Source organism: Chiloscyllium plagiosum, unplaced genomic scaffold (assembly GCF_037043375.1).
Source record: "Chiloscyllium plagiosum isolate Xiang-an unplaced genomic scaffold, Cpla_swu_hap1 HiC_scaffold_16, whole genome shotgun sequence".
Lineage (NCBI taxonomy): Eukaryota > Metazoa > Chordata > Chondrichthyes > Orectolobiformes > Hemiscylliidae > Chiloscyllium > Chiloscyllium plagiosum.
In genome coordinates, this window is record NW_028270154.1 from 49,640,112 (window position 1) to 49,659,475 (window position 19,364).

General features: G+C 37.5%; 1 protein-coding gene across 2 annotated transcripts in view; it reads left to right on the forward strand.

Moving 5' to 3' along the window:
- The window catches only part of pdlim7 (PDZ and LIM domain 7), a 144,671-nt gene that overhangs the window by 106,500 nt on the left and 18,807 nt on the right, over positions 1–19,364 (forward strand). For both annotated transcript variants that reach the window (XM_087995373.1, XM_043703722.2), the window contains exons 5-6: positions 6,267–6,346; positions 17,359–17,602. In XM_087995373.1, coding sequence (XP_087851499.1) covers positions 6,267–6,346; positions 17,359–17,602 — 324 coding nt within the window. The remainder of the gene's footprint in view (positions 1–6,266; positions 6,347–17,358; positions 17,603–19,364) is intronic.

Consider the following 19,364-nt stretch of genomic DNA (forward strand, 5'->3'; position numbering starts at 1 on the left):
ATGGTTAACAAGTATTGGTTCCCACTTTTAGTTCTTGGGAGGGGACCTACACAATCAATTATAACCCACATGAAAGGTTCTTCAAATGTGGGAATTGGCAACAAAGGTGCTGGTTTTATTACCGCCTGTGGCTTATCTACTATTTGGCATGTATGACACATACGGCAAACGTTAACCATGTCCTTGTGCATTCCAGGCCAATAAAAATGTTTTTGTACCTTTGCCTGTCTTTCATATCCCTAGGTGACCACCTCCAGTAGTTCTTGTCCTACCTGTAACACCTCCTATCTGTATGCTACTGACAACAGAATCTGGTGCACTTCTCCTCTGCACTAACCTGTCATGATCTCCATTTCTTTCTTAGGATTCTATCTTTAAGATAATAACCCTCCAGAATATTCTCTGTCTCCTTTTCAGAGTATGCATCCACATATGTATCTTTTGTTGTCTTGTCTTGCAGTTGCATGTCTCTTAGCCTTTCAAGGCTAAACACTTCTGCCTGACCCTCTGCCTGTTCAGCTTTTTCCTGCACCATTACACCAAACAGATTGTCCGCTAACTGAACCTCAACTCCATCATCTTTTTCTTTACTTTTCACTTTGTGCTGTGACTTATGATAGTGGGATCTGGTTACCACACATCTCAGAAAATACCAGGATATTTCTGTTTAACTCCTCAGTTTCTTAGTCTTCCTTGGGCTTCTCCACAACAAGGGGTGTCACCCCCACCTTGGATCCTGCCAAATCATTACCAAAAACAAACTGAACTACACTCTGTCAATCACTCCCACTGTATCTTCCCCAGTCTTAAGTTGGCACTCCAACCTGATCTTACCAAGGGGAATGCTAAATTTCTGTCCATCTATCCCACAAATTCCCACACTCTCGGGTAACCGATCAGAAAGAGTGCATATTCGCTCATCCCTTACAATCAGCGACTGGTTAGATCCTGTATCTCTCAAAATTATAACTACTTGTCTTTCGTCCCCTGTACTTTCTGAGTAAACTTTACCCACAGAGGCAAATTCTTTGTAGAGATTAGGGACTAACTCCATACCTAACCCCTACCTAGGCTGTGCACTTTCCTGCAGCTCCTTGGCTCTTCTTGGGGTCTCCTTCACTAATGCTACTGGCTTAGCTTCTTTTACCATCTCTTTTCCCACAGTGCCTTCCTTTAATGACCAGCACTTTGACTTTATGTGTCTCACTTTACCACAGTGGAAACACCTGAGGCCTATCATCTTCTTTTTACCCTCTTGGGCTTCTTTCTTATCCTGTGGTAAATTCTTACCAGTGCTCTCTACTCTTGGCTTAGTAGTGTAGGATCTCCCCTTCTCCCAACTTCTATCCCTCACAGGATTAAGTTCTAGCTGGAAGCTTGTCTTATGCACCAACATGTACTCATCCGATAATTCTGCTGCCCTTCTCACTTCCTGAATTTACTACGTGACTTCTTATCACCTCTGGAAGTGAGTTCTTAATCTCCTCCAGCAGAATAATCTCTCTGAGTCTCAAATGTCCTATCTATTTTCAAAGCACATACCCACCGATCAAAATGACTGTTCAATTCTTTTGAACTCAACATAAGTCTGATCTGGTTCCTTCTTTGTTTCTGAACCACTGTCTTTTTGCTTCTGGTATCAATTCATAAGCAGTTAAAATGGCCTGTTTAATCTCTTCATAATCCCTTGACACCTCATCTAACAGTGCGGCAGATAACTCAGTAGCTCTGCCCTACCAGTTTAGTCTGAACTAGCATTACCCATAAATCCTCAGACCACTCCATCTGCCTAGCCAATTTTTCAAATGAAATAAAGGAGTTTTTGACTTGTTTCTCATCAAACTATGTCAGAGTTTTGACATACTTATATATAGCACTACCTTCTCTTTCAATCTCCATCGTTAACTTGACTTCGCTGACTAAGTTGCAATTTCCCAAGTTCAAATTCTCTCTCACTTTGCTCAGCTAAGAAGCTTCTCTCTCTTCATCCTCTGTCTATCTTTCTTTCTCTCTCCCTTTCTTCTCTCTCTCTCTCTCTCTCTCTCTCTCTCTCTCTCTCTCTCTCTCTCTCTCTCTCTCTCTCTCTCTCTCTCTCTCTCTCTGTCTGTTTGTTTTCTAACTCCATTGTCCTCTGTTGTAATTTAAGCTTTTCTACCTCTACCGCATTCACACCGAAGTGCTTGAGTATCTCCTTTACAGTTTCAGCTTTACTTTTGTCCCTGTTTAAACCCAAATCTAAACTCTTTGCTAATTCTAACAGTATGGCCTTTTTCTTTCCTTCTAACCTTTCTTGGCAAATCTGAGAATCATCTTCAAATCCCAGAACCTCTTTAGCAATTTTAAGACCCATTTCTCTCACTTTTAATTTAATCAACCACAAGTCCCCAAAATTAAACAAATTGTCTCACCTACGTTTTATTGAAAGATCTAGGACACTAACCTGCAAGTGTGTAAATCTGCTGGGATTTCTCGTATCCCCAAATCTATTCAAATCTGTCTAAACCAGTTCAAATCACGGACATGAGCTGCCAAAACTGTTACAACACTGGTAGACCTTCCTGCTTAATTTAAAACCAGCAACACAGAAGAGATTTATCCCATGCAGTAATTCTGTTAAAAAAAAATTGATAGGTCAAGAATTAGTTAAAGAAAAAGTTAACAACTTTATTTCTTAAAGTATAATAATTAACTAGCAACTATTCACAAGTTCTTACTCCAACCTATCTTTTATCTTCCCTTCTATCATACTAGTCTGATAAAACTTCCAATTAAGATTTACAAAACAAAACCTTTTATCTCAAACCCAGACTGCTTTCAGTTCTTCTATTTGGATCTACCTGTGTCGTCATCTTCTAAGGGATTCTGTGTCACAGGTTATTAATCGGTAAAGGTATTTTTAAGAGAGCTTTTTTCAGGCAGTCTGTTTATATGCTGGGACTTGGCGGTTCTCCTCCCAACTGTTCAATTTTCCCTGGTCTTATACCCCACAATATTAGATTGTGTCATTGACTTATAAGATTGTCAATATACTCAATTCAAACTTGATTGGAATTTGGTATTTTTCGCACTATAATTTAAACTGATTGGCCTAACCCGTATCTGCTTTTTGTTGTTTCCAGGCAACTGGCTACTCCAGTAGCTGGAGCACCTGTTACATTACGTCTTATTGAGAACACTTGGTGCTGTCACTGCTAGCTTTTAACTCTCTTGAAAGGTATAGTTCACCCACATCTTCATAACAACTACTTTAGTAGACAAACAGCTCCTGTAGGAATGAAAGGTCTGTTACTGGTAAAGGAGAAAGTGAGGTCTGCAGATGCTGGAGATCAAAGTTGAAACTTTATTGCTGGAACAGCACAGCAGGTCAGGCAGCATCCAGTCCTGAAGAAGGGCCTGTGCCCGAAACGTCGAATCTCCTGTTCCCTGGATGCTGCCTGACCTGCTGTGCTGTTCCAGCAATAAAGTTTCAACTGTTACTGGTAAAGTCAATCAAGGGTAAGAAAATCCTTAAATTATTTATCTGGAGTCCATCAGGAAGAATTTGGAGAAAAAATATATATATACCAAGATAGGTATTAACTTGAACAAAAAAAAACTGGAAGCAATTGGGCAGATATCTGAAGATGGAACATAAATATGTATATTCAAGTCTATGACAGCACGTAAGACTTGAGAGATGAAGTTAATGTAATCTTATCTTTCAGTATAGAAATATTTATTGTATATTGAATTAAGTGAATATTACTTCATAATTTTCATTAGGACATTGGCTTCTGACGAGAGATTAATAAATGATTATTGGCAATGAAAATTCAAAATGTTTGATACCTTGTATGTTGACTTGTTTACCATTTAAATAAAATGACAATGTTTAGTGATTCATTTGGATGAAGTAGAACAAAATTACACTTGAGATATGCTTTTATATTCCTTAATCACAAATGTGCATTTAACAAATCAAATATCTTCAAGTTTCTCTAATAAACTCTAGGAGGAAGTGAGGATTGCAGATGCTGGAGATCAGAGTCAAAGTGTGCCACTGGAATAGCACAATAGGCCAGGCAGCATCCAAAGAGCAGGAGAGTCGATGTTTTGGGCGTAAGCCCTTCATCAGGAATGTGGGGATAGGGCAAAGGGGGCTGAGAGATGAATAGGAAGTTGGGGGTTGGACCTATCACCATCCCTCCCCACCTTTCCAGCTACCTCACCTCCACCCTCCTATTTATCTCTCTCAGCCTCCTTTCCCACCCCCACATTCCTGATGAAGGGCTTATGTCCGAAATGTCAATTCTCCTGTTCCTCAGATTCTGCTGACCTGCTGTGCTTTTCCAGCGCCACACTTTTTGACTATGAACTCTATTTTTACAGTGTTCAAGGTAATTAACAATTTCATTAATTAATATACACTCTGTGACAAGATAATGATTTGAGTAATTCTAAAATCAGATTTCTGTGAGAATTACAATCTGATATATCTGCAGAGAATAGTTCGTCATTTACTGTACAATCGCTTTTAACACTTGGCATAGCTTAATTAAGCTCACAGGAAATTTTTAGTGTAAATTAACATAGACTTTGCCAATGTACAAACAGGTGTAAATTTTCTGTTACATGAAATTCTACCTCATTAATGTCTGGAAATGGAACTGAATTATCTTGAACCTAGAAGACAGATGGTACTTCGATGCTTCATTGGCAAGAGAACATAAGGGAACACAAATTTAGTGCTATGTCTGCTACACTGCTGAATGAAGAAAATGCTTACTATCCATATATACATTTATTTGATCATGCACTGTACTATGTATGTAATTGTTTGCAGTTCTGTTGATGATATTCTATCCATTTTCACATGTTCTGGAGAATTTACATTGCTCCTTTGGGGGGAGAAAAGGAAATGTGGAGATTGAAAAAGGAATGGTTGTGCAATTTAATGCTAAAAAGGTGCATGATGTCATTGATCTGGTTTTAGTGTGAGTTTTAACTACTATTTGCGGCTGAAACATTTTATAGTTTTTTTTCTTCTGTTCATTCCCCAGAAAAATGGGATAAGTATACCTTCCGCTGTGTACTTGCATATAAAGTAGTTACAGATGTGTTTTTGGTTTGTGCTAAGTTAGCTCATTTTAGCCAGATTGGAAGGAGAGGTGCCATTTGCCATTATTTACTTCAGTTGCCTGAGATTATTGATGAAAATAATTTATGCGGATTTAGTTTTTGTGATGCCTGGTTACCACTAGATCACAGCTGGCAAATAGTAACACCGGAATGAAATACTTTCTAAAGGTGATGAGGAAACAAGCTAAGCCAAACATCACAATGTGTTTGTGTGATTCCCTAATATAAATTGTTAGTTTTATTGCATGTGAGGTTTTTCTGTCTGAGGATTTAATTATTGGTCCTTTATTACTTGTTTTCTCATGCTGCTTTAGAATCATCTCCCTGGTTTGCTTTCATTAAATTCTAAATTCTGTTTCAGCTTTTTTGTTTTAATCTGGCTCTTGTAATGAACTTTCTTTCCTGTTATTGGTGTAATTTGAAGTATTATAGATATATAAGAAATTTGCATTTTAAATTTTTTTTTGTACATTGTTTTTGTTGTCTAGGCTGCATTTTAAACACATTTGTTTCCATTGTTCTCCCTTTTGCTACTTTGCACATTTTTTTGTGCGTGTTCCTGCTCTATTTTATAGCTTTGTGTCTGTGCTTTTGTTTTATTTTCTGTCAATATTTTACAGGGTACCATTCATGCTTTCATTTTCTTCAGTTTTTGAACCTTTTGTGCTTTCTCAGTTTTGCTTCTTTGCAATTGCTATTATTTTTTAAAATTTTTATATGTACTCTATTCATGCATTTTACTTGTTTTTTTTCCAGGGAGCATAATTGAAATATTACCAGAAAATTGCCATAATCTTGCTAAGTAAAGGAAACTTCCATTTATCTAGAAGTGCAGTCTTTGTTAAGATTATACAACTTTGTTTTATCACACTAAATCACAGTTTTACTGATGCACGTTCGTCTCCGTTGATATTGTTATATAAGTTCTCTACACCCCGTGTATGGCCTGCTTCTACATGTAGAGATTCTATATTTCAATTTTCCTCTTCACCTCTGAGGAAACTTACTGTCACTTCAGTATGGTTGTTGTTTTATCTTGGAACTTAAGTTGGTATGAACTTAAGTGGTGTATTTATTTTCTTGGGCCAAAATAATTATGAATTTCAGAATTGAGAAATAAGCATTTTATTTTATTTTTGCCATTTTAGCCCTGAGACAGGTGCTGCAGGGAGATCATTTGACCTGGCTTCTGCCCTTGAGCCCAGCTCTAAGTCTGATGAAGATTCAGGTAATCCTTGCCTTTTGAGCTTTTACATTGTCTATTCATTCACTGGCTATTGCAATAATTCCCAAGGAAGTCCTATAACATTTCTCAAATTGATAATGAAATCAGAATACATTGCATCTTGTTTGTTTTATGTTGAAAATGCTCATCACTATAAAATATTAAGAACAAACTAAATTTTATTTAATTAGTAATTTAAGTGGGCATATGCTATTCTATTGCACTAGTTTCTGTTTCAAAATCAGATTGGTCACAGTTAAGCTTACACATGAATAGAAACATCCTAATGATTTGGGAACATTTCTGACAATATTCAGCAGGTCTAGTAGCTTCAATAGAGAATTAAACAATTAATATTTCAAGTTGTTGATCTTTCATTAGAACAAAGAAAAGATAGAGGAAGGAATGGTGCAGTGGGCGTGAGAGGATCTGGGGGAACTGAGGTAAAGGGGCGTGGGAGGAAAGAGGGGAACCAAGGAGATGGACAGGGGTAATACTATATGAGATTTTAGAATGTAAAATGATGATATAAGCAGTTGAAGAAATTATATTTGTGCTACAGGACAGAGTGGGAGCTGACTCATGATATTTGTTTCCGTTTTATCAGCTTTAAGATTTGCAGTGGATGAGAAAAGCACAAAACAAAAAAAAAGGTCAAGAAGAGTTGAAATGACAGTGGTATAATCATATCAAGTACTTGGTCAAAAAATGTGGGGTTGTCAGTAAAACTCTGAAATTGTTGAATTTGGTCAATAAAGTACCTTATTAATTAATACATGAGGTGATCTTTCTCAAACTTGCATTGAGGTTCAATGGAAAAGTATTGAAGAGCAAGGTCAGACTGGGAAAGTTTTTTTTTAACTGTGGAAGCACTCTTACTGAACATGTAGCTTCCTATTACAAAACTTTAGACATTTTTGTACATCTTTAAGTCCAATTATTTTTCAGAATGATTCTGCCTTGGCTGTTGTCAGATCTAAACAAAATCTAAACATTTGGAAATAAATACAGCTAACAAAATCCTGAATACAGTCCTAGTGTTTCAAAGAATTGAATAAATTTGATTTATTTTGAATTTGGATTATATTAGATTTCAAGATTATGTTTAATGATTTGGTATCGTATTTCAGATGTTTTATTGTATTTGGCTAACAAAAATGAAGAATTACAATGGGTGTATAATGAAATTATGAAGTTTTCATTATAAAAATCTATAGCAATGTTAGCTAATGTTTAATAAAGTTAAGGGTAGCAGAAGTATACAAAGCAGCTGTTTTGCATTGGTAAATTGAATTTATTTCCAATGGACTAAGTTTTGAATTTTTGATTTTCTCTTTTCCTTACAAGGAACAATTCCTGTTTCTTTTTTCGAAGTTCATCAATGTATTGTTAAGGAATGGGCTGACTCCCAAAGTTTGTCCATTTGTCTTTTTGTTTCTGTTTCAAGAAATTTCACTCCTTACATTTTTAGGAATGTTTGGCTTGGCCCAGGTAAGTAAGAAAATAGAATAGAAACTGGGATCATTTTTATTGGCTATTCTTATTTTGGATCTCCAAGAGATAAGTTCTCAAGAGAAGGCTTAATTGTCAGATGTAAAGCCAAATAGATTTTGATTTAAATACTTAATAGATAAGTTATTAGCAGCAATCCTGTATTTTTCACTTGCAAAATATATTAGCTCACTGAATATTAAGGGTAAATAATACATAGCTGTGCTGATAAAGCTAGGAGTATTCAATTTCATTCAATTTTCTTAATATGTATTTATTTGTCAGTTTGAGGAGTTGTTCAATTTAGATTCTTTTGGAGCAAGATTTCAATAACTTCTGCCACCTGGTTTGTGGGTGGGAGCCTATAAGATTCCTCCATTGGCCTTCTCGCTAACTTCCTACTTGATGCCAACTTGCCCTCAGTTTTACATGTGGTGGACAAGGCACCTGGTGCCCCTTTATTTCACTTGAGGTTGTCCAGTGCCCAGTTACTTAAGGCCTATTTCCAATCCAGCCTCAATTCTGAGGTTAGCAGGATGGGTTCAGTGGCTGATCAGCAGATTTGCTAGGGAATATAGTGGACAACAGAAGCAGACCACCAGGTTTCACTGCATGGACTGCAGTTGGACAGGAAGGTGGCTGCTTCCTCTGGGGAGTCCCAAGTGCTTATTGGGACTGGGCATCTCAGGATTGTACCGCATCCATCTCCTTGGTCCAGGCCTCAGTTCTCCTCCACTGACCAAGATCTTCCTAAATGGCCTGATCATAATCAATGCTTGGAAGTTGGGCCGAAAGGAGGTATGCCTCCCCTAATGGTGTATTTTGTTTATCAGGTTCCCACATTAAAATGAATGCTCCATTCCATCATGGCCTTTCCTCCAAGATTTCCAACCCCCCCCCCGCACACCTGGGCTACACCTCTCCTCACTGTTGAGAAACTCTATGCAGTTGTGCGAGTCTGGAGACTGTGTTTGTAATTCCAATACTGCCTTATGCTGGTGCTGCTGATACTATAGAATTGTCATATACCCCACCATATGAGAAGTCCTTCCCTTCATTTTCAGTCAGCCGACTTGCTGATTTGAATGTTGAATTCTTTAGAAGGTGAGCAAAGCTAATTACTTAAGTAGACCGATCAATAGGAGCATGCAATCAAACACACTGATAAACAAATCATAAAGTATGTTCAGATTTGAATTGAGCATCTTCCTTCAACAGCTTAATCTTTACGAAATCAGTTTGAACTTTATGGCCTGCCCATTTTGGTGTTTGAAGGCGGAGGTGATTTTGTACAATAGAATGGGTAGCCTGACTAATGTTTTCCCACCATTCCTGACCTCTTTGAATTCCAGGGCCCAGCATTGTTCTTTGTGGACTGCCTGTAGTCCCAGCACATCCATCACAGTCTGGCACTGGAGATTAGATGTGGATATTGACTGGCAGCTTTCTAGGTGGGGCTCACACCCAGATTGGGGCTAACATCCTATTCTGGCCCTTAAGGTTGCTCACTGCATAATATTGCTGTGAGGAAGCCAGGTTCCTGATCAGCACAATGATGGCAGACTTTTCTGTCAGGGTTGGGTGAAGGGTGTAGTCCATGTAATACCAAGCCTATTATGTCAAGACAAAAGAGAATATTAAATTTGATAGTGAAGCTGATTCATAACTTTTGCTATAAAAAGATAACTTAAAATTTAGCAATATTTGCATTTTTTTTAAAAATCATGAGGTAAGCTAAAACGTCTTCATATGAAATTCTACAGTCCTGAGCTTGATACGGAGAAATTGTGCTTTGGACTAACAATTAGTCGATTAACATACTGCTCACTGCAGCTTAGTTACCTGATTCTCCTGTTTCTTCCAATGAATGAAAAATACCACATGGACGAATAAGTAGAGGCTAAATGTAAATGTAATTTGCATGTGGTGGATATAAACCAATAATCCAAAGTTTACAGTGGGATAGAAATAGAATAAATCATTAATATGTTTTTAGTCTTGGGCGGTTTTCAAGTTGCAATGATTCCTTTTGAAACATAAGCTTGATAAGGTACCTTAGAGCTCTCTCTTTATGAGAAGGATGTTAGTCTTAACTGGAGCATTGCTCAAACATCTCAGTCACCACAGTAATTGATTTAAAGTATCCTTGTTCTTAACATTTTAAAAAGAAACAGTCTTGTCATTCAGCAATACGTGATTCTCTTTCCAGCAGAAATGTTGGTATCTGGTGAACATAGAGACATAAGTAGGCTATTTAACCCTTTGAAGCTGTTCTGCGATTCAGTGGAAATGTTGATGATCTGTCTCTTATCTCTATCCACCTGCTTTGTCTCCATTTTTGTTAATGTCATGAGATAGCAAATATTTATTGATGTCAGTTTTAAAGTTACTAATTGAGCTTTGAGTGAGAGTTCCACATTTTCAACATCCTTATGATTTCCCATTTCTCCCTTGAGTTGATTGGCTCCAAACTTAAAGTTGTCTCCTTTTCTGTGATTTGTCCCTTTGAGTGATAGTTTTTTTTATTTCCATTCACCCTATCAATTCTTTTCAAAACTCTAAAAAGAAAACACAAACAAATCACTCTTTAACTTGCATTTCCCATGGAATACAACCCTAGTTTATGAAATTTAACTCCTGGAGTCATGTTAACATTCTGGTACATCCATTACATCCAGAATTGTATGTGGTATTTGATATATGGTCTCAACAAGGTCTTGTATAGCTATAGCATTACCTCCTGCCCTGCCACCTCTAAATATAAAAAACTAACATTCAATTTGTTTCTGTTCATATTTCTACCTCTACATTTCATTTTAATTAAAACTGCACGTAGCCTCCTCAATACTTGGGGGATTCCACTGTCCCTTGCTTTTTACCATTTGGGAAAAAACCTTGGACATATCCTTACAAAAGCAAAATTGTCTGGATGTTGCAAAATGTTTGAAATATAGCAAGAACATATTATGTTCAAAGCTATACATAAAGCATAATACCATACATGCTCTAAATCTGAAATAAAAGCATAAAATGGTGAAAATACTCAATAGGTATGGCAGCATCTATGGAGACAGAAACAGAGTTAACAATTCAAGTTCATGTTTGCCAATAAATATACTTCTCTTTGTAATTATTGGCAAACATGAACATGAATTGTTAACTCTATTTCTGTCTCCAAAGATGCTGCCATACCTATTGAGTATTTTCACTATTTTATGCTTTTATTTCAGATTTAGAGCATGTATGATATTATGCTTTATGTATAGCTTTGATCAGGTAATTTAAATGATTTCATATGGGTAGTGAATATGTGAGGTCCTGGTAAAGATTCTTGCAGGCCTGTACAGACTTCTACCCTTTCTTATTCTTCAGTTCTAACCATAAAGTTGGCACTTGTTTCCTTTCATATGCATTTCTTACTAATGTTGTAATAGTTTTTATTAACCTAATGCTCTCTTGCTTACTCCTTTCTGTTGAAGTTATAGCTTTGAGCATATACCTTCCAACTGCATCCATGTCCTGGCCACCATGTCGCATCTTTATCGTTTCTTTGAGGCTCTAATTTATTCAGTTCTTGTACTGTGTGCTTTAGTATATCAATTTGTATTTGGCAAATTACTCAATCCTATTCCTTTTCCCTAATGTTACTTTAAAACCATTTTACTTAACTTTATTTTTTATTTGTCACTTTTGCTGTTATTTGTTTTTTGTAATGTTCCTTTCACTTGGTTCTAACTGTAAATTTTAAATTGCTGATTATGACCTGAACGCTGCTTTTAGACTCTATTAAATACTGTGACATAAATTTGAACTCTTCTTTCCCATTCATCTCCATTAGCCATGTGCAAGCTCTCCTCATCTGTTTGTTCCTAAATGCCATTTTATGTGTGGTTGAAGTAAGAAAATATTACTCTTCATTATTACCTTTATTTTAATTTAGCATCAACCTCTTGGTCCTCCCTCAGCAGAACCTCTTCCCTTTGCTTCTTTATATCATGAGCTCTATCATAAATCATGACACTTTGATTCTACCTCCCCACCACCAAACAACTTAGCGTTCTAAATGCATTAAGATATGTCTTCCTGACAATCTTTGGAATTTCTAACTGTGGTTGCAGCAAATGCTAATTATTCACTGATTATTGAATGGTCAAGTGACACTTTTACTCTGAACTCCCCTCTTGCAACATGGTGTCCAGGCCAGCATTGCAGCTGTCATCCCTGTTGCATTTCTCAATATCCTCACAGGTATCAAGTAAACTTTACTTGTCGGATAGGATAAATGTCAATGCGACTTTCCCATTTACCCAATTTGGTTCCCCCACCCTACTTAATTATAGATATGCTTTCCCCTTCTAGCATTTATGCTTTCATCTAAAATGTGATTAAGACCTACAGTGTCTCAAGCAGAGACATTTCCTCCACATGTGGCGGTCTTACTGTCAACAGAAGTCCACATGTTGATTTGCTCTGTTGATTTGCTTGTGCCACCTTTAGATCTTATTCATTTATTAGTAGTGATTTAACTTTAGAAATATGGTATCTAGAGCTAAATGATGTTTACAATGTGAATTTGTCTGAATTTTATTACAAATAAGATTGGATGAATGCACTCTCTCAGGTCCCACTATTCCATTGTCACAATATGAACATAAGATTTTCATTCATGGGGCATTGCAAGAATAATTATATAAATGTATATTTTAATGATAAGTTGAATGTGCAAGAATAATTAATTAAATCTAAATTAACTAAGTAAAGGGTATGAAGAGTAATGGGGTTCAAATTCCTACAAAAAAGGTGCGTATAAATAATAAGTAGGAATTAATGGGATACAAAATCAAAGGAAGTTTTAAAAATACAATGACCAATTAATTTGAAATTGCTATGAAGGCACTTCCATTGTTAATACTTTTCAGTTCCCAGCCTGAAGGATTGAGCAAATTATTCTGTTTGAAGTACTGAGGAAATACCTTCCCCTTTCTTAAAACAAAGGCTACTGAAAGCAGATTGTGGAACACATTTTTCTTTCAAACCTGTTATGATTTTAATGAGGCCAGCTAGAGAGTGAGTTCTCTGATTGGGGCTGCTAATCTGGTCCAATCAGGGAGCCCTGGCTGACTGTTATAACCAGGCATGTGGTCTGCTCCTGGGCCTGGCCAAACTGGCCATAAACACGTCCAGGCAGCGGGCCGTGGAAGGGGTCATTAGAGCCGACTGCCTGCCCCTCTTCCGTGGTTACGTTAGAGCCCAGGTGTCCTTGGAGAAGGAGCACGCGGTGTCCACCAACACCCTGGAGTTGTTCAGGGAGAGGTGGGCGCCGCAGGGAGTGGAGTGCATTATTTCCCCCTCCAACTCTATTTCGATTTAGTCCCTACCCTCCCCTTCACTGTTTTGATCACACAGCACTGTCCCTTGATGTGAAGGGCAGTGTTTGTCACTGGCCACCCGGGTGTTTTCCTATCTTCCTGGTGGTGGAAATTGAATAAAGATTCGTGCATTTTGTGTCTTTCACTGTGTCTCACACCTGCACACACACAACATGGGTGCTGGGGATAAAATAAGCACTACCGCACTTAGGTGGTAGTGTGGGGGTTAATATTTAAAAAAAAACAACAGGGGTGGTTAAGGGCAGTGTTTGTTAAAAAAAAGAAAAAGAAAAAAAAATAACCAGGCATGTGGTCTGCTCCTGGGCCTGGCCAAACTGGCCATAAACACGTCCAGGCAGCGGGCCGTGGAAGGGGTCATTAGAGCCGACTGCCTGCCCCTCTTCCGCGGTTACGTTAGAGCCCAGGTGTCCTTGGAGAAGGAGCATGCAGTGTCCACCAACACCCTGGAGTTGTTCAGGAAGAGGTGGGCGCTGCAGGGAGTGGAGTGCATTATTTCCCCCTCCAACTCTATTTTGATTTAATCCCTGCCCTCCCCTTCACTGTTTGATCACACAGCATTGCCCTTTGATGTGAAGGGCACTGCTTGTCAATGGCCACCCGGGTGTTTTCCTATCTTCCTGGTGATGGAAATTGAATAAAGATTTGTGCACTTTGTGTCTTTCACTGTGTCTCACACCTGAACACACACACCATGGGTGCTGGGGAAAAATAAGCACTAAGAAAGAAGAAAAAAAACAGGAAAAAAAAACAGGCATGTGGCCTGCTCCTGGGCCTGGCCAAACTGCCCATGTATAGGTCCAGGCAGTGGGCTGTGGAGGGGATCGTTAGGGCTGACCAGCTGCCCCTCTTCCGCGGTTGCGTTAGAGCCCAGGTGTCTCTGGAGAACGATCACGCAGTGTTCACCAACACCCTGGAGTTGTTCAGGGAGAGGTGGGCACCGCAGGGAGTGGAGTGTATTATTTCCTCCTCCAATTCTATTTTGATTTAATCCCTGCCCTCCCCTTCACTGTTTGATCACACAACATTGCCCTTTGATGTGAATGGCACTGCTTGTCGCTGGCCACTCAGGTGTTTCCTTTCTTTCTGGTGGTGGAAACTGAATAAAGATTTGTGCACCTTTTGTCTTTCACTGTGTCTCACACTTGCGCACACACAACATGGGTGCGGGGGGAAAAATAAGCACTACCACAGTTAGGCAGTCGTGTGGGTGTAAAAATAGTGAAAAAAAAGCCAGGCATGTCCCTCCCCTTCACTGTTTGATCACGCAGCATTGCCCTTTGATGTGAAGGGCACTGCTTGCCACTGGCCACTTGGGTGTTTTCCTGGTGGTGGAAATTGAATAAAGATTTGTGCATCTTGTGTCTTTCACTGTGTCTCACACCTGCACACACACAACATGGGTGCGGGGGGAAAAATAAGCACACTGCTGTTAGGCGGTAGTGTGGGAGGAAAAAAAGAAAAAAAAAATTAAAACAAAAACAGGCGTGTCAGAGGTTCTGTTCAATCAGAGATGGCTCCAAAGGAAGTTGGATCGGTGTCAATGTCTTTCCATGTGTAAATAAAGGGTGACTTGATGATGAGTCACTGGCCTCTGTGGAGTTATTTCACTTACTGTTGGCACTTCCTGAATATACCATTTCTGAGAAGAACCCAGTAACAATGTATGTGTTCCTATGTTTGCAAGGTCACCAGACTGAAAGCCTTCGGGAACACTTAATATCTTATCCTTTTATTCTCTGAAAAGTAATAAATATTTGGCTGAATTTTCTTCAAGTTAATCTTGGCAAGGAAAGATCCTTTAATGTTCATTTAGCTGGTCTGTGTGATTGCGTGAAACTGTTAAATTATTTAGAAGGATAAATATTTATACTTTCATATTTTAAGTTGTTAATCAGCTTTGGAATTTTGAACAATTTCTGTTTTTATAATTAATGGACAACAAAATGATTGATTTAAGAAACCAGATTGATTGTGATCTTTTTACTTGTAAAACTAATAGATGAAATATAATAATTGGTCATAACAAGGGGAGGTGGTGGTTTAATGGTAACATCACTGCAAGTATATCATTCCAGCCCACACCACGAAACTTCTGGTTTAAATGTTGTAAAGGCAGAAAATAAAAGCTGGGATTAAAAATTGGCCAAATGGTGACCGTGTAATCATGTCAATTGTTGTAAAAACCCAGCTGGTTTACTAATAACCTTTAGGGAAGGAAGTGTGCCATCCTTATCTGGTTTGATCGGTCAGTGATTCTAGGCACACACGAATGTTGCTGACTGTTAACTGTCCTCAGAACAATAAATGATCCAGGCCTTATTGTCTAATGTGGAGACAATTCCACAGGTTTTATCTGATCTTAAAGTCCAGCTGTATGCAAAATCCATAAACAACATTTAAATTTGAAGCCAGTGACAACTCACTGTTTATTCTCACGAGTCATGTTACACTCGATTGAATGATTTAACTGTCCAAATGGGACAGCTTTTGCACTTTGCATTAGGAAACAATGATTTGGTTGGAAAAAAGAAATCTGTTGTCATTTTATGATTATTGGACTGAATTTTAAGGTCTTTTTTTCCTGCTGCTGCACGTACTTGTTGGAAACTAATTTACTGACAGTTTATTAGCATATACAGTTATACAATTACCCCTTCGTACTTCCCATGTTCGATGTGTATAGCAGCTAGCCTTTTTAAGCAGCTCACTCATCCATGCTTTTGCAGGTATTCTTCTTAGAATTCCAGAAATACAATTAAAACTGTCAAATCCTTGGTCCACTAATTAATATCTGGTCAGGGACTCACTTGCAATCGATTGCTAAATGTTCCTGGTTTGCAATTTTTATAAAGTGAGAAAATTAAGGCTGTTTTAGGTTAATGCTTTGGCATTTTTGCTGTGCTCGTTTTGTTGCTATCTTGCTCTAACATGTCTATGGATTCAAGCCCCAGTGCAAAGATGGTTGAGCTATTTCAGTGCAGCGCTGAGACTATAATATGCTGCTGGAGATCTTATCTTTCTGGAGAAATGTTAAATTGAAGCTCTGCCTGCTTTCTAAGGGGGACATAAATCACTCCATAGTACTACTTTGAAGTAAATTTATTCCCAGTGTTATGGGCAATCTTTATTTCTCAATCAACATCAGAAAAATACTTTGCCTAGGATGACATTGCTGTCTATGACAGCTTAGTGTATACAATTTGGCAGCTGCACTTCACAAATTTCAATACTGGCTACACTTCAAAAGTGCCTTTGTTGGCTGTAAAGCTATTTTGGAACATTCAGAGGTTGTGAAAGATGCTTTGTAGATGCAAGTCTGTCTTAATATTACTTGGCTGTAACTGACCATTGCATTTCCACTTCTCCAGACTTCCTTCACTTCCCAGTGTTACAGGGACAAAGCTATCCAAGTCTGATCGCTCCTTCACCAGTGTTTGTGAAATTAAGTCTATTAATTCCTTCCTACAGAAATCAGACATTCTCTTAAATGCACACTGTTGACTATTCAGTTTCAAATTGGATTTGACATGTCTTATTTTGGCAGAGACATTTTTTAAAATGAAGATTCAGTGCCCACAAAAATTCTGTTTCCTTATCTTGAACAGGAGAAATGCTGGTGCTTTGTTTTCGTTTAATTACTTTAGTCATCGCAATGATGTCATTCTGGAGACCTCTTCAGAGACCTTGTAGACAAGAGTGAGGATGCAGTATCTGAGCAGCTTTGATGTCAAGTCTGAGTTTGACTTACTGAAAGTAGCAGATTAACCATTGTTAAAACTTTCAAGTTCTTTAATTACAGTGAATTAAAGGAATTATGGGCTTTGGCTACTGTGAAAAAGGAGACCTCTTGTAAAGGATTTAAGAGTCATTGCACTTGGTGCTGTCCTGAAGTCAAGATTGCAACATTATTTGTTGTCAGTCTCAGAAATAAAAAATAAATGATAAATCATTTTTTTTTAAATATATTACATCGATGAAGTAATTGTAGTTTAGACATGATATAGAAATGACGATGAACAAATATATTTGAACATAACATTCACACAGCTATAATGCAATCCCTTTAAAATGGTTCAGATGAAAACTACAGGCAAAATAGCATTGATTCATGAAGTTATTACTTTCATTTTCCAGAGAAAAATGTCCCATGTGCACCTGCACATTCTTCTGGTCCGAGTTGCAGACCTCCTTGGGTGGTTGACACTTCCTTTGCAGAGAAGTATGCACCAGACAAAACTACCACCATAATGACGAAATTCACTCAACCGGCTCAGCCAACCCCTCAACAAAATCGAAACTCTATTGTCCAGGCAGCACAGCAGGCACCTGATGGGACTAACAGAACTCCAGTATGTGCCCACTGTAACAAGGTTATCAAGTGAGTAAGGAATGCACATGAGTTATTGTTCATGATTGGTACATGGAATTGGCTCATGATGAATAGAAACTTTCAATAAATATATGTTCCTAATTATAAGTTGTAACAGGTCAGTTATCATACTTCGCTAGATAACTGAGCGAGTTTGCAATGGTAGGTAAGTACTGAAATATATTTTTTTTTTGTTGCTGTTGTATTTTTCTTATAATCTGTTATAATTTTTATCCATTCCCTATTTCATTTCAGCTTTGCCCTTTTTTACTCTTCATTGTTCATTGGAGCTTCATTGCTGCTTCTCTCTTTTTCTCTCTCTCAATTTTCGCCTTTAGCATCTTTTCCCATTCTCCTTTCATGTTAAGATCGAAAGGAGAGAAAAAAAATTCTTCCATAGCTTCCATGAAATCTTCCAATATGTTCTATTAATAAAAGGCAAAATGATTCTGCTTGCTTTATCAAATGCACTGTATGTAAATCAGATATAATATTATATTGATATTTTAATTGAATTCAATTTTAAAAATGTGTTGGTAAACATTTGAGTTCTGGTTTTTAATGAAGCTGATGGATTCATCCGGTCCAGTACTCAGATGTGCTTGTTTGGCCAAAGTAGAGAGTAGGTTTGTCTTATCTCTTCAATGGCATTCCCTAAATTAGAATATAAGTACAGGAAAAGTTTGTCAGACAACTTAGCCTGTACCACCTCATGGGGATTGGAAATTTTATGAGGCTGCAGCTGAAGAATGAAAGTTATGTTGTTAACAAATGGGTTATGGAATCACAGCAGATATGGGAAACCTACAAAAGCAATACTTATTTCTTCCATTAACTGTGTTACTTGCATTTTATGTTAGTGATACTTAAGTTAAAAAAGACTTAATCTTTCTCTGAAGAGAGACAGTTTATTTTTCACATTTTTTTCCTACCTTCTTTCAAAATTGAAAGTGTTTCCAGTTAATTTTTTTGTTAAAATACATTTTCTCTTAAATTTGACATGTTTTAGACACCTCACAATAGGAAAATGCCAGCTCTACTGAGGAAATGGTTTAATCAATGGACAAAAAAAGTGATTCCAACATTCCATAACCACTGTGCAGAAAAAGGCTTACTTACATAATAAAGTAAATCTTCACTGGTTCATTATCATCAATGTAATCTAAGTAGATGAAATGTTGTTCAGACAAATGGTTAAGCAATGATTTGAATTTGAAATTTGCATTCCTGTTTACAATTCCTGCTTTATCTGTTTAAACACCTTCATACCTATAATCCCAGAGATACCTTGATATTCATATTTTGACCTCTTGAACAACCCTGATTTTAATTGCTCCATCACTGGCAGTTATGCTTTCAGCTGCCTGGATCCTAAATTCAGGAATCTTCTGACCTAAACCTCTTACCTTCTCAACCCTCACTTTCCTCAATTAAGGCATTCATTAATGCCTACCTCTCTGACCATGCGTTTGGTCATCTGTTTGATATTTGCTTATGTGATTTGCTGTCATATTCCATTACGTAAAGGTCATACTTACTGTTACAAACATAGGATTCTATTTTATTGTTTGTATAAAACATGTGACTGATTTCACAGGGATCACATTTTTTTTGAAGAACAATTATACACACAAGATTTTTAGAATCCTAAAAAACTGCACCATTAATTGCTACATAATGGTTTTAATGTGTTTATTAACCGATGTTTCCCTAACTTTTTAATATTGTTTCTTCTGTAGTTTTAAACTATTGTGATCAATGTGTTTTGTTT